Source organism: Peromyscus eremicus, chromosome 6 (assembly GCF_949786415.1).
Source record: "Peromyscus eremicus chromosome 6, PerEre_H2_v1, whole genome shotgun sequence".
NCBI lineage: Eukaryota > Metazoa > Chordata > Mammalia > Rodentia > Cricetidae > Peromyscus > Peromyscus eremicus.
Genome location: NC_081421.1, coordinates 84,470,933 through 84,495,565, shown reverse-complemented (window position 1 = coordinate 84,495,565; position 24,633 = coordinate 84,470,933). Strand labels below are relative to the sequence as shown.

The window sequence follows — 24,633 nt, the reverse complement described above, 5'->3', positions numbered from 1 at the left end:
ATAAATGTGTTTAGGGACACACTAAAAGATTAAATGGCTATCATAGTATATTTGCCAAAATGATTCCACCCTCCCTCATTCACCAGAAAATACAGAACAAATAAAACTAGACCAGTTGGTAAGAAAAAATTTTTACTATTCAATTTTCTCTGAAAACACTTCTCTCTTGTTCAGTCAGATTTTATAGGCTAAGTAAAATAACTGTCACAATCCCTTCATCTTGTCTCCTCACTCCAGGAAAGCAGATAAGCTCCTAATAGCAAATAAAAATTCTGTATTTCAGTATCAAATTCAATTACTCCAATTACTGAAGGATGGGATCACTTTGCTTTCCCATTAACTCTGTGATGGGCTTGTTTCCTAGGCCTAGGCCAGGGGTCAACTTTCAGATTGTCCTGACAACGCTATTCCTTCCAACACCATTTTGAACAGTCTGTAAATTTTAATACTAGTTATTATGTTTTGAGATCATTCATCTCTATGTTTTGGTATATGGTCACAAGCACCTTTAGTCTGCTAACAATAGCATGGTCCTGCTTTCTCTGCAATTTATTGAATGCTGGACTGCCTGAAAAGTTTTATTTGTTCCAGTATTTAAATTTATATTGATAATCCACATATGTTATACTTTTATCTCACATTTTAATTGTTATGATTTTGACTCATATATTCTTTCTCTTTTGTGCAGAACGAAATAAATACAATATTCTCTATGTAAAATTAATTCTCAATCACCTTACACTATAAGAGCAACACATTACCTATCTTTATTTTTTCTGAAAAGAGGCTGTCATAGTCTAGTAAAGCATCTTTCTAATTGATTTTTGTGAAGATACAGACTTACTTAATTGTCTTAGTTTTTAAATTAATCTCTGTTATAGTATATTTTGTTTTATACTAATTTGAGATCTAAGTTTTAGAAAAAAATCCAACTTCAGAAATCATTCTTCATTTCTGTATAATTATCACCAGGATGTTAGTGTTAATTGTTGTTGAACATAATATGAACATTCTACGTGCTGACATGACTGAATTCATTATTAAATCCAATGTTCTCCACAGAAAACAATAGATACCCTGATGAAATTAACAGCGGTGTATATCTATAGTTGTGAAAATGGAATATTTATAATTAAACAAAAGTATATATAAAGGAATACATAACATACACTAAATTTCAACAACACATTTAAAAGTAGAATACAGAGCTGGAGAAGATTAGCTAGGGGACAAAGTGCTTGGTATACAAACAAAAGATCCCAAGTTTAGGTCCCCAGTACCTATGGCTAAAGTATATATACAATTAATGATTTTATTGGAATCATGTGAATTTCATTTTGGACTCTGGCTCACTATGCATAACACATGATTGAGATTAAACTCATAGAACAAGTGAACCCTGAAAAGCTATCATAAGGGATTCACTGGAGTGGCATAATCCTTTGCTTAATGAATTTTACAAGTTACTTATAACTTCTTAGTAAAACACTAATATTTAATTCACTGAAAAAAATAAATGTAAAATTGGATGTAATGTTGGCAGAACAAAGCTGCATAATAATAAAACAACCTCTGAGTTTCAAAGTGTTGAATACACACTCAAAAAATATTAAATGCTTTGTTCCTGACATAGCTTACTTATTCACTTTGAAGCATACTTTTTTTGTTTGACTTCTAAGAAATAGGCAAGAACATAGAATACACAGGATGGATTTGTAAGCTGACATTCTTTTTTACTTTGTTCTTGTTTTCAATAGTAAACTTTAGATATTTCAAAGTCATAGCTTTATTATTTGTTTGTGAAGGATAGTTAAACAATATCCTATAATCTAAACCTAACACATACTTCATAGGGCTTCCCCCATACCTCCAATCATTACAATAGTTGGAGTGTTAGTTAGGCTAGATTTGTAGTGATGCTGCTCAGTCTTTCTCAGTGCTAATGACCCTTTCTTCATAATTACTTCTAAATTCTCCATGAATCTTCTGGAAAAGATGATTACAGGTTTTCATACTGAGGATAGTAGGAATGTGATTAAGAGGACTTTTCTAGCTCCCCTACATCCCATAAGAAAATACTGAAAACAGTCTCCTACACCCTGTTGATCTTCCCAGGACTTGGACAAGAAGAATGATATATACACATGCATTCATATATATGCACAAATTATATATATAATTGTACAATCTGAAAAAGTATATATGTACAATTTAAATGTTTTATATATAAATTATCCCCATGTGTACATCAGGGTGATATAAATAGTTCTACTTCCTATAAATACATAACAACAATAAAATGATCATTGAACAGTGATGAATTAGTTCTAGTGTTTCACGTTTATTCGCCTACAATGTTGTGCAATAACTCTTTATTAGTCCTCCGTAATTACTTGGTCTTAAGTCATGACAGACTAGAACCACTATACAGATTTCTGTGTTTCACTGAAGTTTAGATAGAGCCTATATGAATCACAGGAAATGAGGTAAAAATGGGATTCATCTTTTCAGAAAATGATACCTTCTGTGGAGTACAAATTCTTCTTCCAATAGTTGCTATGGTACAGGTCTTAGCTTTATTGTGTTTTAAAGTAATGTTTGAGAATATTTTTAACATGTTGAAATCTATATGAGTAGCTGCTGTTCATGATTCTCGGGCCTTTGGTTAGAAGAGTAGTCGACACATTTATATCAGAACCACATATACCTCATGTGCTAATAACAAAACTTGACAATAGTGGAAGTGTTCTTTGACTTAATCTGTAATATTCTGTGTTAGATAAAAAGCAATAAGCTTATTCTATCCTTCCTTCAATAGTTTTGATATCTCCACTTGACATATATAGAAAAATCTTTCATAATGAAAAATTTTAGTAAAATTATTCATTTATGATCACAGAGACATAATCATAGGTATTAGAAGATCAGTAAAAGCAACAGCAGAAATAATATTCTGAAGTATTTTTGGATGGGTCACTATGTAATTTTCAATGTTGAGTTTAAAGGAAATCATATGTAAGACCCTAGATCTACTCTTCTGGGCATTGAGGCATTGAGTTGAACTGTATAGTATTTTCAGTCATGCTATAAAAGCAGTAAAACTCCATAAAACTTTGTATAATGCATATGGAAAAATAGTCAATAGAAAAAGAATTAGTTGACCTCATATGTAATCAGAAGTTGACTAAAATGCACCTCTTGAACACTCATTAGTACTCCAAACTGAAGGTTCTCCATGCAGACTTAATCAGTTGAGTAGTTTTGAAAGCTAATGTTACTTGAATCTCATTCATAAAATCTAATATCAGTGACAGAGGTACAGATTGTCAATTAGTTTTTTGTTCAACAGTTATTTGTTTTGCTGCTGTTTTGTTTGATTTAATCTGTCTACATTTTTCTAACTTTGTAACTCCTTTAAGGAGTGGTGGCTATAGTAATAATCCTCTAGAGCAGAGTTCACATTTGGTAATGTTTTGGTAGTTAAAAGAGCCCCTTTTTGCTACAGAGCAGGTTCAATTTATAAGCCACTTTGTTGAACATAGTTAAAAGAGCCCCTTTTTGCTACAGAGCAGGTTCAGTTTATAAGCCACTTTGTTGAACATACTTGTAAGCCTTCAATAATTACAATCTTCACTGATGCTTGCTATTATTTCTGATTATATATACTATATGTTTTTTGAAATTGCAAAAATTACACACAGCTTATTATATTTGGTACATATTTATGAATCATGTCAAAATGAAAGGAGCACTATCTCAAATGCAGCTCAAATAAATTTCAGCAATTTTATATTTCGGATTTTTCCCATAAAATGCATTATAAACTCCTAGCAATTTCTAAGTTAGAATTTGTTATCTATATTTTACATGTGAAGTTGCATCTTAGAAAATGAAGAATGCAACTGTGCTACTTAGTATTATGAACCTGATCTTAAATATTATAGTTACAGCTATGACTTTGAAACTAGAAAAATTTTAGTTTGCATTCTTGTTTGTCACTTATTATAATTTAAAAAAAAATAATTGGAAGAGTAATGACTTTTTGTTTCTATTTATATGTATTTTTAGTCTATTGGTAAACTTAGTCATAATGTCTTGCTATATATTCAGATTATCAACTCAATGAATAATTTATATCACTTTCATTCTTTTAGTTACATCTTTAAACTTAAATGTAAAGGGTGAAACAACTAAATAAAGAACCATAAAAATAGAAGCAGGATTTGTTATGAAGGAAAGGTTCAGTGGATTACAGTGGGTTAAAGAAGGATAATTGGAGAGAATTTTACTTAAAACAATACATATGTAATGAAACTATGGGAGAGTTACTTAAAATTTTCAAAGAATAATTTAACAAAGCATATTAAATTCAACACATGTATTGAATTTTATTACAGATATCTAGGAACATTCTAGACATTAATTTTGTTTTTTAGTCAATAATGTACTGACAAAACTTACTTTATATTATTTAATCTTCTTATAATACCTCTTATCACATACAATGCTAAGAAGATGCAATCTCATCCTTCCTATAAATTTCAAAATTCTGTAACTTAAAAAATAACATAGGAGAAACACTCATGATCTTGGATTAAATAAGTTGTAAGAATTAATCTTATCTAAATTTATAACTGTCATTGTTTGACAAATATTGTAATAATAATGAAAGTAAAACTCGACAATATAAAATTGTCTATTACATATATAATACAATAATTTATATTTCCTATACATTAGGAACTTTAAAGCTCAATATTTAAACAAATTATGCAATTTAAATCTTGACAAAGTGTTTAAGCAATGTCTCACCATAGGAAACATCAGTATTGTCAGGAAGATTATTACAGACCCAACCTCAATAGTCAATCAAGAAATAGCAAATGAACCCTAAGCCAGATACTCTAGTAATCTCTTCAGCAGTAAAAGTTTAAAGACAGGCCCTATTAATTATTGGAATGGAAGAACAGGATCACAATTGTTGTGAAATGATAAGATCAATTACACAAAATGATGGTATCCTGAATATAGTGCATATTGTATAAACTAAATTATCACCATTCCAGAAAATTAAAGAAGTAGTGTAATGGGGTAACAACCTGTGCCTTCCTGAGGAGCAGATAGAAATGACAGGAAGAAACACTGGGGTAGACATTCATGTTATTGTAGTTAGAGTAATGTGTATGTATGTGTTTGTAAATTTAGGATATATATATATATATTCATTATTGGAAGGAAGAACAGAATCACATATACATATGTATCTATGTGTGTCTGTATTTATGTCTGTCTACATATGTCATATTAATGTTGATAGAGAAAATTTAAAATACTGTGACTCACACAGTTCTATTACTCATCCTGCAACATGAGTCTGCTTCTCTTTCCAGTAGACAAAATGCCTTATAATTATGAAATAATATTTCAAAGATCTTAATAATTTTAAGACCACCTTTCATTAATGCTTTTTTTTTTGGTCAAACTTCTATGAGTTTCATTTCTAACTCAGGCAGATAAAATATACATATTGACTCAGATATTGTCAACAAAACCGTCTTAACACCCAATATTAAACTACATTTTTGAACTCTAATAATTTCTCTTAATTCTAAAGCATTTGATACACTTTCATGTACATAAATCTGATGACATTAACAAAAAATTGGCTCAGATTTGAATTGTTTACATATCATACTTGTATTTTTGATAAATCACTAAAATGTATTAGGTCCATGGGACAGTTACAAATATTTATTATCATTAAGAAAACTAGTTTTTTTTTTTTTGTTTCTTTTTACTTTTTTTTTTGCTAGGGTTTTAAAATGTAATCATGTAGTCTCTAGCAGGAGGCAATGGCATCAACCTAAGGAACCCATTTACAGAGCCCTGCCATTTGAACAGCAGGGAGCTAAGTTCCCTGAAGTGTCTATAAGAATTTCAGGCTCAATGAGTCAAGACTAAATAAAACTCAGCTTCTGTGAAAACAAACACCAGGCAGATAAATCCGCAAATGGGTGGTTAACCATTTGCATTCCTGCCCCATCTCCAACATACTTCTAGATTATGACATTTAAATCAAACTTCAGCAAACTGGATTGCAAGAGTTTCCTTGATTATGGCATGCTATTGTTTAAGGAGAGAAGATTAGAAATCTAATTAAAATACCAATGGATAGAATGATGTGAAACTGTGATAAGAGAAAATTTATAGTTTCATAAATATAATTTCCCAAAAATATGCCACAGAACTGTAAGTGTTGTTTTAACTCAATAATATAATATTACTAAAAGTGACAAATTATTTTTCTAGATATTAATTGATCTATGACCATTTACTTTCATTTTGGACAGGTTAAATGAAAGAAAGAGAGAGAGAGAGAGAGAGAGAGAGAGAGAGAGAGAGAGAGAGAGAGAGAAGAGAGAGAGAGAGAAAGAAAGAAAGAAAGAAAGAAAGAAAGAAAGAAAGAAAGAAAGAAAGAAAGAAAGAGGAAACCAGAGCCAAGTAAAATTACACATGAAAGGATATTCTATAGGCAATATAGAGTATTGTGTGGAAAATAATAGTTCCCACTTGGTGACTTCCAGATCTAAGACAAAGGAAGGTAGATGGCCTCTCTTCCTTGGATGGATTCAGTTAGGGACAATCTCTAAAATCTTATCCTCTGGCATGCAGAGCAGAAGAAACAAAATAATGGAAGAGAGATGGAACAGAATATAGAAAGAGGTCATTCCTATGTTCCAGACAAGTGACCCTCTCGAAAAACCATACATTGAAAACTTGACCTCTGGACTGTAGAACTATGGACCTATTATAAATTTGGAATTAGTGGTTGGAGAAACGACCCAAAAGTGAAGACCACTTTTTGCTCTTGCAGAACAACTTGGTTCAGTTCCCAGCAACCATGTGGATGTAAACAACTTACAGTTCCAGGGGACCTGGCGCCCTCCTCTGGCTTTCATGGGCACTAGAAACGTGTTGTATATACATATATTTAGGCAAAACACTACTATACATAAAATAAAAAGAAACATTTTATTTACAAAATTGACCTAGAGGGAGAAATACAGGTCAATGGGAATATAATCTACAGACTTGCAGTTTATTTTTCATATGTGATTTATATTGCGCTTGTGCCTTCCCTTCACCAAGTTCCAACAGGTACATTTTAAGAGAACTTCGTTTATCAAATTTGAAGATGCAATTTCTAACTCTTAAGTCACAGATGATATGCAAGTTTTAAATGTGCTTTGTTAAGGCCATCATAAGGCTAACTGAATTATCCTCTTAGTTTTACTTCACTGGGGCATTCTCAGTCCTTTGTTTTCACGCACTGTCTTCATACATCTATGCTTTCTATTCTAATGCTACTTTATGATGAATTTCAGGTCCCTAGTTGTTCATTTACTTACAAAGTCCATGATTTTTAAAATGATTTAAACTGTGCCTACTAATTTTGAACATTTCCACACGCAAATTTATTTTTATTCATTTTGTATTTTATCTTTATTTTGAAAATATAGTTTAGAAATAATTGGGTTTCATCATAGCATTTTTCAAACAAAGTTTCTTTTCTGTGGTTTTCTTTCTGCCACCATCCTCCCCAGATCCCATCTTTCTCTTTTAACCCCTGCTACCATGTGTAGTCACCTTTTTACTGTCCTGTAATCACTGATGTTTGCCTTTCTCTTCCCCTACTCAACCAATCTTGTTCCCTATTCTGATCTAACTCATTTTATACTCTAAATCCACTCTCAAGCTTGTGTTTTTTAGATGTAAACATTAGGGTTAAGAGATGTGCGTGAAAGCAAACATGATATATTTATCATAGTCTGAATCAAGTCATTTAATGTAAAATTTCTAGTTATGTCTATTTTTACTAAGATTTCATAATGTCATTTTTTCCTTAAGAGCTAAAGAAAATTCCATGATATACACATGGTGTATTTTCATTTTCTAATATCTTGGATAAATATGGACAGATGCTATATCCAACTACTAAGGTATTTATTTATTCAAGAAAATTTGTCACTGCATTATTCATTATACCAAGGGAATATGATAAGTGTATTAGAAAATTGTTTGGATTATGAACAATGTTTTATTTTGTTCTGAATTGAAAAAATATCACTTGGCAGACACTTTATGTATTTGAATGCAAGCTTTGTTTTCAGATGTTATATCAGTTTTTTTAATAAACTTCAGATCTTAACAGACTTCCATGTGCAGATGTTTTGAATGTTAAATTCGATGAAATTTTGTATCTAAATTTGTATTCACAAACTTACTATTGTTTCTGGATTGCATTTTACTTCTGGATTCTTAGGTCTAGCAAGAGCTTCAATGTTATAATGTATGTAGGAAGATTCAACCAAAATGGTAACCTAAATCATACATCTTTCTGAATGTTGTGATTGGTAAACTTGTTATTCAGCATATCTGAATTAGCTAAATGATTTACAAACTAGGTAAAGGTGTTTTCAGAAAAGGAAAAAAAAAACATGGGCATACACATATGCTGTTACATTTTATTTTTTTTTCTATTGATAGATGAATACCAAATGGACGAATGCAATCCAGAAAGCTCCATTCTCTTCCTACAAGATCTTGGTTGGAAAGTGCTCACCACCCTTCAGAACTAGTGGTGAGCAAGCCTGGTTTTAGGTTGGAAGCTGGTTGTGGCAACAAAAGTAGATCACAGAATGATCTTGCTCAAGTCAGAGCATCATGAGAGCGATATCCTGTCTTTAGGATGCAGAGGCAGCGATGACAGCTGAATGACAACAGTTAGTTCCCTCTTTTAAAACACTTTGCTCAGTGTGTTATGCTCTTTCTGGAAAGTCCGAGAGCATGATCTTCGAACTGACTGAAAGTTTCTTCTTTGTGGTGGCCCACAAAGGTTCCTAGTGAGATCTGAGCTTGCTTTACCCAGCAGAGTTGCATTAGAGGATTGCTTGACCACATGCACGGTTACCAGGTGTTTGGAAGGGTCTGCTCCTGGTTGTGCTAGGGGGAGGTCTTATGCTCCACCCCTTGTCATTCCTATAAAATGCCTGTTAGAAGAGACAGAAGGGACTGGTGGTTAAGGATCCAGGCCCTCCCAAGGCTATCCTGTGTTTCTGTCTCTCTTCCCTCTATCCTTCTATCTATATCTCTTATCTCTCACTCCTCAAGAGTATCTTGTAGGGAAAAAAGTGGGAACTGATTACCCACAGTTCTTGTTTCTGCTTTATTTTCAATGCTGGCTTCCAACATTACTTTGCATTTCTACACAGATGCTTGCTTCTTAAAGTCATATTTCTCCTATCCCGAGCCATGATTTCTTGCAAATATCTTTGAAAGTACTTAGAGATCCACTCATTTGGTTTTAATTGTATTTTACCCACAGTTAGTTTTTCTAGTTTATGTTTTGTCTTTATGTTTCACTGTAGTGTTATATTTTTAATTTTGACAGATTATTTTGATATATGATCATTTTATTTTATATCTACAGACACATTTTAAAAGACATCTCTTTTTTTACTTTTCTTTCATTTATTTTTTATGTCTTTCACATCATACATCTCTATCCCATTCATTTCCCACCCCTCTGTCCTTGCAGACTCTCCCAATAAAATTTAATAGAAACAAAAAGAAAAGAAGGAGGGAATCTCATCATGGAAACTGTAGTGTGACATAGTAAGTCACAGAAATATTTCTTTTTGTCCATATATCTTTACTTGTAAGTGTTCATTGCAAAGAATCATTGGTCTGGCTCAAGGCCTCTGGTTTCTGCTACACTATCGATACTAGGGCCTCACTAGAACTTCTTTTATTTATCCTGCTGTTGCCCTGTGTTTTGGAAATCCTGCAGTTTTGAGACTACAGGACCAGTCACTTCATGTGCTCCCGCAGATCACCTGTATGGTGATTATTGGTGTGGGTCAACCCATAAACCTGGTTCTGGGCCTGATTAGTTGCAGAGTTGGTCAGCCCACCAGCTCTTCTATGTCCTCACCACCAGAGTGAACTCTCCTGCATTGGCTTGGTAAGTTTACCCTTTGCAGTTATGAGCAAGGAACAGGCCCAGTTCTCCTGCTTTCATGTCCTTAGGGTCGGATCTCTCACACCTATACCTTCAGGGCCATTTCTACTGTGTTGCCCGGGTGTGGCATAGAGGCCACTCTCCTGAGTGCTGCAGATGGGGACAGGTCTAGCTCTCCTGTTCTTAGGACCTCAGGGCCAGCTCTCCCACCTGCCTCAGCCATTGATGAGTGACATCTCTCTCCTGCCCATGCAACCGCATGACAGGTAAACAATGGGTGTTGTGGAATATTATTTTAAGGTGTGTTATATTTGTTTATGCTGTGGAAATTTTGTTTTAATGATGCAAAGATATGCGGCATCCTTTTATGTTGCATTTGTTTAACTCTAAAGCTGTGTTACGTTGCCTATCTAACACATCTGATTGGTCTAATAAAGAGATGAATCGCCAATAGCAAGGCAAGAGAGAGAAACAGGTGGGGCTGGCAGGCATATATATATATATATATATATATATATATATATATATATATATCTGGAGAAATCTGGGAGGAGGAGATCTAGGAGCCAGAGAACAAGAAGGACTCCAGGGGCCAGCCACTCAGCTACACAGCAAGCCACAAAGAAGTAAAGAAAGGTATATAGGATAAATATAAAAGCCTAAAGGCAAAATGTAGATATGATACTTTAAGTTAAGAAAAAATGGCCAGAAATAAGCTAAGCCAAGGCCAGGCATTCATAAGTAATAATCAGTCTCCATGTGTAATTATTTGGGAGCTGGATGGAGGGTCCTCAAAAGAGTAAAGAGTTAAAAACAACCAACAACAAACGCGGATAGCTATTCCATGCTTACAATGTTCTGGATGGCTTGCCCACACCTTTGCCAATAGGGTTGTGTGTATTGTGCCGCTCAGGCAAGATGCAGGCCTTGCTCTTCCAAGTTTTGCAGCTGGTGGCAGACAGGAGCAGTTCTGCTGCCCTTCAGACCTCGAGGTCAGCTCTCCCTTCTGCCTCAGGTGTTGATGGTTGGGAGAAGAAGAGATGCTGAAATACATCTGAAATGTAAGTCAAAGCAAATGCAGTTAGGTGTAATGTTATTCAAGCATTATTTATTGTGAGATATTACAGCAATTTCACACAATCTATTGATTGTTAAAATAGTTAGTGGAAGCTAGACTCTTTTCCTTTCCTCGTGTTCACATGTGAGCCAAGACATAGGAACTTTGTATAGATCAGTATTAACTTTTGTTTAAAGGAGGTGATTTCCTATCATTTTGAGTAAACAAAAATTCCTATGTTCTTTGGTGACTAGTGTATCTGGATCTTAAGACCTAATGTCCTTCTCAGATCATAGACATAAACATTATTTGTCTTGAAAAGTTAAAAATACTCTCTTTCAGTATATGACTCTTTTCAAATGGTCTTAGCACCCAATGGCTATGTTCTGATTCCCCTTTTGCCAATGAACAAGGTCATTAGATGTGAAAACTTGGACCTTTGCCAAACCAAGTAATTGAGACTCAAGGAGAGGCATCACAATGTGGCTTTAGTTGCTTTGGGGACAGCAGATATCATGGGAAAGTAAACATCTCAATGAATTTGTAGAATCATAAGAGAATGAAAGTCACTCTTCAAAAATACTCAAAATAGGATGAAGTTGCCTAACCAAAGCAAGTTTTAAGAAAGTGTTGAGTGTTTAAAAAAATCAATATAAAAAGGAATTCTCAAAAATGAAATATTTATTTATACTCTCTTCTTTAGTTTCATCATTAAAACATGTATTTATGGTGTTATTTTCAATATTTTTTTCTGTATTCATATATTTTCTCAAGTGGCATTTAATCATTCTAAAATATCTAGCATACTTTTATTACTAATATCAATTATCATAGACATCTTTAACATAGTTTTTGTAAGACACTTGTATTTTTGGAGGTACTAATTTAAATAAAATTAATATATCCCAATAAAGCAATAACTCAAATGAATATATTACTCATATTTTATTTCTTTAAAGCATGAGCACTAGATTACAACATGACAATGAAAAGCAACTTTTCATATTCTTGTCTTCATATTCTATTTCCTGTCGATTAAAAACACAACTAAGTATGAATTTATTGGATAATGGAAAGGAGAACATTAATTTGCATAAGACATTATGACTCTAAGAGAAAAACGGCATAATAAATTCTGAATTTGACTGTAGCTCTTTCTGGGTTTTTGCCTTACCCCAGCATTGTATATTAAGGTTTACTATAGAGCCAAAATCCCAAACTACAAAAAGCATAAAATATAATTAAAAGCTGACTCTAACTTCAGCATGTGTCAGTATCTTTAGCATTTAATACTGAAATGTAATATTACTCATGTCTACATAACCTATCATAGTGCTTATTCTAAAATGCCCTTGAATATGTAATGCACCATTTTATTTTAACATAAATTCAAATGGTAAATTGAGATGTAATTCTATATATATTAACTTAAAAACAATAACAAAAGTTGCCTATAGTGTTTCCATCACTGACCAAGTAGATTTTGACACTTGTACCTTGTTTTAGAGTTCATGGGATTTTATACCATAGCATGCTTCCAGTTGCTTTGATTGACACTTTGTTCCATCTACATTTGAGTAAGACTACTCTCTGTATTTTTTCTGGATACTAATAAAATTAATAGTTGGCTTCCTAGTAGAAACTTTAAATGCAAGAAGAAAATTGTGCTTGTAGTTGTAAAGAACCACTTTTGCCAACCTAGACTATATTGCCAACTGAAATTATGTGCTTAAGTTGAAGGGTATCTTAGTTCGGGTTCCTATTGCTGTGAAGAGACACCTTGACCACAGCACCTCTTATAAAGAAAAATATTTAATGGAATGGCTTACAGATTCAGAAGTTTAGTCTATTATGACTATGGTGAATTAAATAAAGGAAATATGTTAGTCTACTTTAAAAACTATCAGATTAGGCTGGGTGACGCATGCCTTTAATCCCAGCACTTGGGAGGGAGAGGCAGGCGAATCTCTGTGAGTTCGAAGCCAGCCTGGTCTCCAAAGCGAGTTCCAGGAAAGGCGCAAAGCTACACAGAGAAACCTTGTCTCGAAAAACCAAAAAAAACCCAAAAAAACAAAAAAAAAAAAAAAAAACTATCAGATTATACCAGGATTTATAGGCAGATAAGTTGATTGATAACTTACTAAATTTATGTTGCTAAGTACGGAACACGAAGCCTTGTTTTTGCTGAGGAAATATCCACTTACTAGCCGTTTGATAAAGGAAGAATTTTGTTTATCATATCATATTAACCATGATTCTTTTTTTTTTCATTTTTCCTTATTAAGAAATTTTCTACTGACTCTACATACCTCCTCCCACCCCCAGCCCTCCCTCCCAAGCCACCCCATATCCCCCAAATCAAAGTCTCCCATGGGGAGTCAGAAAAGCCTGGCACACTGAGCCTAGGCAGGTCCAAGGCCCTCTCCACTGTACCAAGGCTGCACAAGGCTGTAGCTAGAGTTTTTCTCTCCAGCTCCCACCACCAAGTCCCGCCAGTCTCAGAGCCCACTTATAAAATAAACACACAGACTCTTACATTATTTAAACTGCTTGGCCATTAGCTCAGGCCTGTTATTGTCTAGCTCTTACTCTTATATTTAGCCCATTTCTATTAATCTTTACTTTGCCACATGGCTCATGGCTTACTGGTACCTTACATCTTCCTTGTCCTGATGGCGGCTGGCAGTGTCTCCCTCTCAGCCTTCCACTTCCCAGAATTCTTTTTCTTGTCCCGCCTATACTTCCTGCCTAGCCAATGGCCAATCAGTGATTTATTTACTGACCAATCAGCAACACACTTGACATACAGACCATCCCACAGCACTTCCCCTTTTCTTTTCTTAAAAAGGAAGGTTTTAACTTTAACATAGTAAAATTACATATAACAAAACAATTATCAAGCAAGAATTACAGTTACAATATTAAAGAAGAGATCCTATCTATCTTATATTTGTAAGTTTAAGGTTTTATATCTAACTTATCTTTTATTATAACTAAGGAAAATTGTAAGTATCTAGTCTTTAACCACATCAAAGACCTCAGAAGGATATACTACTACCTGAGAAATGGAGAAGGATATAAGCAACTTTTAGGAGTCTTGTAGGGTAGACAGAGACAGCTGGCAGCCTGGACAGTCATTCAAAGTTCTCTTGTAAAGTTGGGGCATCTGTCTTCAGCCCACAGGCCTAGAGTCTCTTATTCACTTTTCTCTGTGTCCTGTAGAATGTCTGGCAGTTTTCTCTGCAAAGCAGGAACCTGAAGGACCATTTTGTCAAGCAAAGTTCAGTGGTCACCTTTGTATGGGTCCTGCATGTCCAGTTGATCAGGCAGTCCAAGCAAGAACAGTTTCTTGCCCAAATGGCTATTTTTGTCAAGGTGAAGATAAACTCCGTATGGAGTGTCTTCGATGCCCATCCTCCTCTCTGAAGTAAATCGGTGCTGTCAGGAGCAGACATGTCTCACTGTCCAGAAAGTCTAAATTTTTAAAACATTTTAAATGCCATATTCTGTAGGTCTTTGAAGTGTTTGAAGACCACCTATCTATCTGAAATATAACTATGTATACCTAGAAGACTTAACTAACATGGCTACAAATATGATTATCATAGATGACTAATTATTAATCTATTTTTTAATTATCCATTATAATTTTAAATGAGTTACATAAACATAATACCTCAAATAAGAATAGAAATATATATATACAGTATAACAAAATTAAGTTTAAACTTGTATCAATAAACTAAAATCTATAGCAATGTAAAACATTTTAAACAAGTTGTTATTCTTTAAAAGTAGGTTCATTAATCTACCCTTTCATCCTACCATATCTAAACTATCCCCTTTTTTTCTTTAGAAAGAGATTGTATTTATAATCAACCTGCTTTAAATAAAAATATTGGTTTTTGTCTGTCCCATACCAGAGGGCTCTTCTGATTTGGGACATAAGAATCTCTTAACCATTTTTTTTTTTTTTTTGAGCAATATGTCTGGGTTTAGAGGGGGAGTGAGCCAATTCCATCTCTAAAGCCAGCTTGGTATTTTGGGAATTTGGGCGTAGCTTCTCTTACTACTTCCTGCTGGAGGGGGGGCGCTGTATCTTATGGGGATATGAAGAAAATTTTAGGATCATGGAGTAGTCCATGAGGCTGTATCGTCTGAGCCAGTTGCCTTGGAACCATTCTGGATGTTGAGTCATCTGGGCCATGGTGTCATTGGAGACCTTTCAGGGGGTCTTGGCTGGTCAAACCTGATGTATCTTAATCTGGAACAAATCCATAGTCTCTGGCTTTCTGTGGAAACAAGAGCAGAGACTCTTTTCCAAAGCAACATATCCTTATATCCAAATTTTGAAGTCAAGGTACCTTTAAAATATACATTTTGGCATAACTCAACAGCTTTTACAATCAAATGTTTTTCTGCAGTTACGAATATCAAAGAGAACATAATCCAGATTCTCTGTGTGGTAGTCATCTTTACGTGGCTTATTTTTTATACTACCTTTACTGTCTCTTTAAAGACTTTATTTTTTAAAACTATGTATTTGTTTCTATAACTCTATATATCACTTTTTTTGTCTCTTTCAAGCCTACGTATCTTTTACATACATTGTAAACTATTACATCTGAATCTGTCTTATTGTGAATCTCTTGCCTTAAACTGCAGCAGCTGTGGCTGCTGGCTCCGCCCACCTCAGCTTCCCAACATGGCTACGTTTACCGCCAGCTCTGGGAGCTATCGTGGGTCTATGCTTTTATCCAAGCAGCGTGTAGCCCAGAAACTTCTTTTTTTTGTTTTGTACTAGCAAAGGCTAAATCCACCACATAGCTTAATGTGTTACTTGCAGAGGCCTCATTCCTACCATACTGCAGGTCGAGAGTGCACACTAGGAACCCGCCAGTAGCTCAAACCGGCAGCTGCCGCTCATTTGAGAGAGACAATTAGGAAGCTGTTTTTAGTTCCGTTTTAGAATCTTTTTTCTAAGTTTTTAGGTGGAAACTCTTGCCACCACGTTGGACGCCATTTGTAGCTAGAGTTTTTCTCTCCAGCTCCCACCACCAAGTCCCGCCAGTCTCAGAGCCCACTTATAAAATAAACACACAGACTCTTACATTATTTAAACTGCTTGGCCATTAGCTCAGGCCTGTTATTGTCTAGCTCTTACTCTTATATTTAGCCCATTTCTATTAATCTTTACTTTGCCACATGGCTCATGGCTTACTGGTACCTTACATCTTCCTTGTCCTGATGGCGGCTGGCAGTGTCTCCCTCTCAGCCTTCCACTTCCCAGAATTCTTTTTCTTGTCCCGCCTATACTTCCTGCCTAGCCAATGGCCAATCAGTGATTTATTTACTGACCAATCAGCAACACACTTGACATACAGACCATCCCACAGCACAAGGCATCACACCACCAGCACTAAGCTCCCAAAAGCCTGCCCATGCACCTGAGACAGATCCTGATCCCCGAGTCTGGGTGGCCCCCAAACAGTTTTAGTGAAACAACGGTCTTCCATATCCAGAGGGCCTAGTCCAGTCCCATGGGGGCTCCACAGCCACTAGTCTACAGTTTATCTCATTAGATTCTGAAAAGGCTTTGACAAAATCCAATACCTCTTCATGATAAAGGTTCTAGAGAGACCAGGTATACAAGGAACATACCTAAACATAATAAAGGTAATTTACAGCAAGCTGACAGCCAACATCAAATTAAATGGAGAGAAACTCAAAGTGATTCCACTAAAATCAGGAACAAGATGAGGCTGCCCACTCCCCCATCCTTATTCAACATAGTACTTGAAGTTCTAACTAGAGCAATAAGACAACAAAAGGAGATCAAAGGGATACAAATTAGAAAGGAAGAAGTCAAACTTTCACTATTTGCAGATGATATGATAGTATATATAAGTGACCCCAAAAATTCAACCAGGGAACTCCTACAGCTGATAGGTTCCTTCAGTAAGGTGGCAGGATACAAGATTAACTCAAAAAAATCAGTAGCCCTCCTATATGCAAATGATAAACAGGCTGAGAAAGGAATCACAGAAATATCACCCTTTACAATAGCCACAAATAATATAAAATACCTTGTGGTAACCCTAACTATGCAAGTGAACGACCTGTATGATAAGAATGTTAAGTCTCTGAACATAGTAACCGTGATTCTTAACAGAAAATATTTCCAATTGGCCATTTTTTTTTTCTTTTCGAGACAGGGTTTCTCTGTGTAGCTTTGCGCCTTTCCTAGAACTCACCTGGTAGCCCAGGCTGGCCTCGAACTCACAGAGATCCGCCTGCCTCTGCCTCCCGAGTGCTGGGATTAAAGGCGTGCGCCACCACCGCCCGGCGCCAATTGGCCATTTTAAAAATTGAAAATGTACAATTTAAAATCAACAGAAAGTGGTATGAACCAACAATGATTTAAATCCTAGAGAAATTAAAAGGCTTCTTGTAAATACAAATTTTTAATGGATAATAACAAAACACACACAATTAGAAAAATAAGTTAGTAGCCTTTCAGAGAATAGAAAGTATAAGTGATGACTATACACAAGAAATGTCTGGGCTACTAAATGTACCAGGCTCTGCTGACTCCCCATGGGAGGCCTTACCTCTCTGTAGGAGGGAATAGGGGGTGGGGTGGGTGGGGAGGCTGAAGGGGCAGGAGGAGTGAGGAGGGGGATCTTTGATTAAATGAATAAAAAATGTTCTTAATTAAAAAAATGTGAGACCCTCCCTACCCCTCCCCATATTTGTTTTTAAGGGGACTCTTTGACAGTAAAACTCAAGCCATTTTCATGTTCCCAGAGCTGATGGTGGTCCAACCCCCCTTCTGGGAAAATTCCAAAGCACAGAGTCGAAATGACTGACCATCTAGTGGTGACTGGTAAACCATGAGATGGCCTGACTCAGAGACAGCATGACGTGACTCATAGGGTGGACTGTATAACTTCAGACAAAACAAAGCAAGACAGCTAAGGATGGAAAAGAGAACAGAGACCTCCAAAAATAAAAATAAACCAATCCAAGTCACACCTGTGCCAAACCCCCAACCGCCCTGAAGGGCCTGAGGTTTTTGCCTTTACATAGCTACTCCCACAAAGAAAGCAGAACTCCTCCAGCAGAACTCCTCCCTCACTGCGGCGAGTGCTTCTGGACGAGTTCCCTGCCCCTTGTACTGCATAACTACAATAAACCTTGCTGTTGCATTCTGATTATCCTTGCTCTTTGGTGGTCTCTCTGGGGGAGATTTGGGCATAACAAAAATAAGAAAAAAAAAAAAAAAGAAATGGTTAGGAAACAAATCCAGAATCTTTTTTTTTTTTTTTTTTTAGTTTTGGTGCCTCTCCTGGATCTCACTCTGTAGACCAGGCTGGCCCCGAACTCACAGAGATCCGCCTTGCTCTGCCTCCCGAGTGAGTGCTGGGATTAAAGGCATGTGCCACTGCTGCCAGGCCAGAATCAGTTTTAATTTAAGTCTATTTAATTTTTAACAAACTAAAGGTGTTGGTGATATGAAATATTAGAGATATATGGATTCATGGATATTGTAAGAAGAATTGTAAAATAGGACATATACAAAAAAGGTATTTCCTGCTTTTAAATTTGTAGCATGTCTATTATATAATATAATAATTTCATTCTTTGGTGCATTATTCAGCTGAAATTATTCCTTATTTGCAATGGCAGTGTGTATAAAAATTACTTATTATAGGCAGAAATTACATGTAAATTTTGAACTGTATGCTGTCTAAAATGTTATCAGTGAGCAGTTTGGAACTTTTATGTGTCCACACAGGTTTACTACAGCTCAATGGCAGAGATTCTGACCTTGGACCATTAATCCAGGAGACAACACATTGGGAGGTGTATAAGAATTCCCTATTTCTAACTGTTGAGTTTCCCATAGTAACAACACATATTTTAAATGGGTAAAATAATATGTAGATACCCTAAGATGCATTCTTGAATTAATCAGTGAAGACATATTTTATTTCTCCAATACATAAAAATCCACATTTATTGCTTCCTTTTTAAGCCATACTCAAGTTAAAACAGAGAATTTGTGTGATGAGATTCACTCATAAATACAATACAGAAACTAATGATTATCTCTATTTAAAATGAATATCATTTCAATTAGTATAAAATCAGCTCAAATATACATGCCATATTTTACTTTGTGTCTTTTCAAAATTTCTTCTTTCAGGTTTTTCCTTTTAATGCATGACTAAATGTAGTCTTATTGTGTATTAAGTACAAAGAAAAATAATGGTATAAAATGAATTGTCCATTTTTTAAATATTTCATAATTTTTGTTTCTTTTTACACACTTAAATGGTGTAGATTTGACCTATATTTCAGGTAGATTCTGTGAAATAATGAGTCCAGTGGAAATCCTACCAATGAAAGCACTGTGAGAAAATGAGGTTACCTTGTAGGAGGAAGATGAATGAGCTCCTGCTTGGTCTCACCTCTGCTCCTTCCCCTTATCCATCACTCTAGTAAATGATGGGGATGGTGTTCAGCACTGCTCATCAATGTTAGATTCTCTACAGAACGTGTTTGCTAAGGACTTATAAATCTATGAGTTTGAGCTTACTATGGTCTGTACAGTGACTTCCAAGTCAGCCTTCCTTAATTGAATGAGACACTTTCTCAAATAAACAAATAAAATGAAATTCATGGTGATCTGGGATTTGTTACAATTTTACCTTAAATTTTAGATTAAGAATAATTCAAAATTTCAATTGCAATTGCTAATTATTAAGACTGAGATCAATATTGCATTTTAATTGATAAAAAGTTAAAACTTAAAACACTGTTGAGTGAAAATTTACATTCCCAAGCCACAAGTATTGTGAAAATTGTGGATTGTTTTAACAAATTCCTTGTGGAATGAATCAGAAATTTCAGGTTGCCTGTGTCCTGAAATTTGACATAAAAGAAGAAAGTATTTTTATCTGTTTTTCAGTGACAGGTAAATAAAGACAATTATTTGCTTTCTCTGTAGATGAGGAAAATGTTTTTAATAAAAATATCATATTCTGCCGGGCAGTGGTGGCGCAAGCCTTTAATCCCAGCACTCGGGAGGCAGAGCCAGGCGAATCTCTGTGAGTTCCAGGCCAGCCTGGGCTACCAAGTGAGTTCCAGGAGAGGCGCAAAGCTACACAGAGAAACCCTGTCTCAAAAAACCAAAAAAAAAAAAAAATCATATTCTTACTATTTCCAGACAAATGAAACTATTTTCATGAACATGGAGGAAGCTTTTGTACATCTTAAATATTTGAATTATCACACAATATATTAATTTATTGAATATAAACCTGCCATTCACTCTCAATATAAGTAAAACTACATGGATACCTTCCATTTCTCATGGAACTAAATTATTTGTTCTTGACACAAGCATCATTAAGGGCTTATTAGGTTCAGATCCCAAATAGCAATTAAATATTTGTAAACATATTATCATTACAGAACTCAAAAACCTGATAATAGACATGCTTCATAACAAATAACTATACTGAAGACAGGGGACTGAGACATACTATTTCCTACTGTAGGTATTACTATAAGAAAAAGTTCAGAATCCACAGAGTTTCCATTTTAAAGTAGTATTTGAAATTTGCTTTCCAAAATAATACCAATGCTGTATTGTGGTTTTCTTATCAAGTAAAGGCTTAGAATGTCCTGAATCATCATAGAAAAGAATACGAGTTTAAAGACAATGTGTAATGATTTTTTTTTAATTTTCATATGTGCTACAGGAAAAAAGCTGAGAAAACTAGTGTCTACAAACATAAAGGTGTATTTCTAAATACTAAGAACAAGGTAAAGAAATGAAACAATTAAAATAGGTGTGTCTTATTTAATTACTGAATAAAATGATTGATTCCTACAACATATTAAGTTTGTGTTTAGTAAAATAAAGAAAAGGAGAATTTATTGTATTTACTCATGCATTTTCTCTCATTTAATGCATCAATAATATAGCAAAAGTATGACAAGGACAAATCCTTAGGCCTTGTCTGTCATAATGTTCCCTGAGTAGTAGCAGGGGGCTGATGCCAATGTCCTATATAGGAATGACACTAGCAGTCACTTATCCTCAATACTTTGAACTGTTATGAGTCTATTTTGAAAGCAAAATCATGTAGCAAGGGTTGACACATCATAAATCTATAGGCATACATACCCATTTTTATGCATATATATACATATACACAAGCATATATATGTGTGTGTGTGTGTGTGTGTGTGTGTGTGTGTGTGTGTGTAGAAGGAAGTTACATAATGTGAATTTTAAGAAAAATAGCAACAATAGATTTAACCCAAGGACCTACAATCTATCTACCCATGCACTTCTGACTACATTTACAGTTCAAAGCAGGCCTCAAATTCAAGCAGAAAAGAACTGATTATCCCATGACAGTCTTGTTATTATTGCACCAGTCAGACTACATTGTGTGTTATTTTAGTGTGATATTAGGCAAAGTCTTGCACAAGGGAAGACCATTGATGTCTGTTCTCTCTCAATAGCCTGTACAGCACCTTCTGATACTATGAAAAATACCCAACAAGGAGGAAGTTTTCCAGAGAGTTTGAGATTAATTTGTTTGTGTCTTACAGTCAAAGTGTATGGTGTCATCAGACATATGGTCTACTGCAAGGAAAACTACCAAATAAACACAGAGGCAATGCCCAGAATGGGACAGTCTTTGCCAGCTATTGCTCTGAAATATGGTTAGATTAAAAAATTTAAAAGGTCTTTGATTAGACTTAAAACTTATATTTAAAAAAGACATTTTTAAAACATGCTAATACTGTTAACCCTATCCATGAGCCCTACTATGATGCATGTTTTTTGTTTTTTTTCATATCCAAATGAGTGCTAATTCTTACAGATTAGGGATGGTTTGCAGAAATACTGCTATCCTTAAGTTATGGAAGTGCTAAGTTATCCAATGAAAGTACAAAACTAGTGTGCTTATATAGATTTTAATGAATACCATGGCTCCCGACAGAGGGAGAAAGTCAGAAACAGATTATTAAACAACTCTTAAAGCTTAATTACAAATAAAGTCTTTCTATAATGTGCATAAAGTTGACAGTAAGGATTTTTGTTCATGAAAGATTTAAGAAAAACAGAAGTTCTTTCCCTTCAAAAATATATTTAAAATCTGGAAATGTGCCAGATGTGAGAGTGATTATCTGGCCGGCTCAGGGCCCTGGCATTGACACCCAGCACTGCATATATGAGAAATAGAGGTATACCTAGAACTCTGCAGGTAAAGGTAGATTATCAAGATTACCTTTAGCTATATAACAAGTATGAAAGTAAAGTATGAAAATAACCATAGAATTATATATATATATATATATGAATATAGACATGCATACTCATATTTGTGAGCAATATACTATGTTTCCAATGCACATACATTAGATAAATGTAAACATAATTTGTGGAGATTAGGCAAAATAGAAAAAATTCAAGAATTAAGAATCCCTATTTACAAAGAGAATAAAACCATATACTGCTATAAATAATAGTTACCATTATGCTTTTATATAAAATGCTAAAAAAGAATATACAACTTTACCATGCCAGAGGAAGAGATAAATTTTCTTTCTAATGACTTTCTTGAAAGTGATATTAAAACATATCATCATATGACAAAGTGATCAAAGTATGTGCCAGCCAAAATAGAAAAATTCAATGGCTGTAGATTAATCATTTATTTGCAATTATGTTAATTTTCTGTACTTTCTGAGGACATTGAACTTGTTAGCTCTTAGAATTATAGTTTATAATTTCCCTCTTTCTGTATAAATATGTACATAGATTTTTTTAGCAATTTTATGTGGTATTCAATATTTAAATAATCTTTAAATTATTTAAAGTAAGTTTAAAATAGTCTTCTTAATTATTGTTGTCCAAGAGACTTTTCTTGGGGAGACATAACACATGCACAAAAACACACAGACCCACCCCAGAGAGGGAACCCATGAAAGACCAAAGTTGAACATGGAGAACCAATGGCTTTTTATTGTCATTACTAAAATGACTACTGATGAAAGATTACTTTCAGGATATGGAATGACTAAAATCCAGCTGCAACACTGAAAATCATACACCAACATTGGTGGTAGCTGGAACAATAACCTGCAGGCAGCTCAAAAGGTCCAGGAATTTCTGCTTGACAGCATCATTAGTCAGATTTCCTTCCATTATCTGTTGCTTTGCTTTCTATAGAGTTGGGGAGGGAACCTTGAAAACCTTGCAAATTTCTCCTTTCCCAGATACATGACATTTTGTTTACTTCCAAGTTCTAATGACCTTCCCTGCCCCTCCACGAGGGAATGTATTAATACAACAAATATATTTGCTTTAATTAATTTATAAAGTACACGAACTCAAGAATAACAGGAATAAACTCTTTCAATATACTTAGGATAACAAAAAGTCTGTATTGCTTTGAATCCAAGGTATATCTTCAAGTAAAAATAAGAGAAATAAGTGCAAGATATTGGTCCATGTGCTACAACTGAGTGTGAGTGTTGTCAAAACTTCTGTGGTTTCAGTGGAGGGGGCAGTGTAATATTGCTTTCACATTTACAACTGTCTGTACCCAAGTTGCTGATGACCTGACCTGGAATTCTTTTATTCAAATGCATGCTGCATGAATTGGCTTACTAGCAAAAGTGATCTGAAGCAGCACAAAGATTGCCTTTGTCTCATTAGAGCCAAACATGATTCCTAAGGAAGATAATCAGCAGGAGACCTGGGGGTTGCATCTGGAGAGTCTGTCAATGGTAAGTCTCATGTTCAAATACACTTGGGAGACATTCCTAGAAAGGATGGCTCACTATCTTAATAATATATTTTTCTTTTTGAACACCAAAAATTTATGCATTACGATTCCATTAACATGTCTTCTATATTTCAGAAATAATGTTCAAAAAACATTAGTGGGCTTTCTCAGTCTTATACCACATATCCTAGATAATATAATGAACCTTCAGTTTAGCTTTGATATTTCTCACTTTATTTAAAATGACTTTCCAAGTGATAATAAACTTTTAGGACAAACGTTAAACATCAAACAGCTCTTCTGATTTTGCTTGATGCCATACTCAGTTGAGTTAATTGCTCCCTTTTACAAACTTACCTTTCTCTGTCCCTCACTAGGAGGTACATTACCCTGGTATTCCAATTACTTCAATTTTTCTCTCAGTCCCCCTCAACGTTGGTACTATTTTTGATTTATATAATGCACACAGACACACAATCAAATCCATAGTCTATTTGGTGAGGGTAATCATATCATTTCCATATGTCTTTCTTATTCCTTGATTCTCCATTTTCTTTTGAAAGTTTTATTGGAAGTTCATTAGAGGTAAAGATTAGAGAAATAAAAGCAGATAGTTTTGTCTTTGGCATCCTACTCTACCATAATTTTTATGTCAGCAAGTCATTAACTCCTTTATATTCCACTGCTTAATCAGAGTTCAATCTATCATAGCCCAAGGTGGTTAATGATATTTGCTC

At 34.7% G+C, this 24,633-nt stretch overlaps 1 protein-coding gene across 1 annotated transcript in view; it reads left to right on the top strand.

Moving 5' to 3' along the window:
- The first annotated feature begins 23,834 nt into the window (after window positions 1-23,834).
- Window positions 23,835-24,633, top strand: part of LOC131913844 (protein transport protein Sec61 subunit gamma-like) — a 34,151-nt gene continuing 33,352 nt past the window's right edge. The window contains exon 1 of the mRNA XM_059266609.1: window positions 23,835-23,897. Coding sequence (XP_059122592.1) covers window positions 23,835-23,897 — 63 coding nt within the window. The remainder of the gene's footprint in view (window positions 23,898-24,633) is intronic.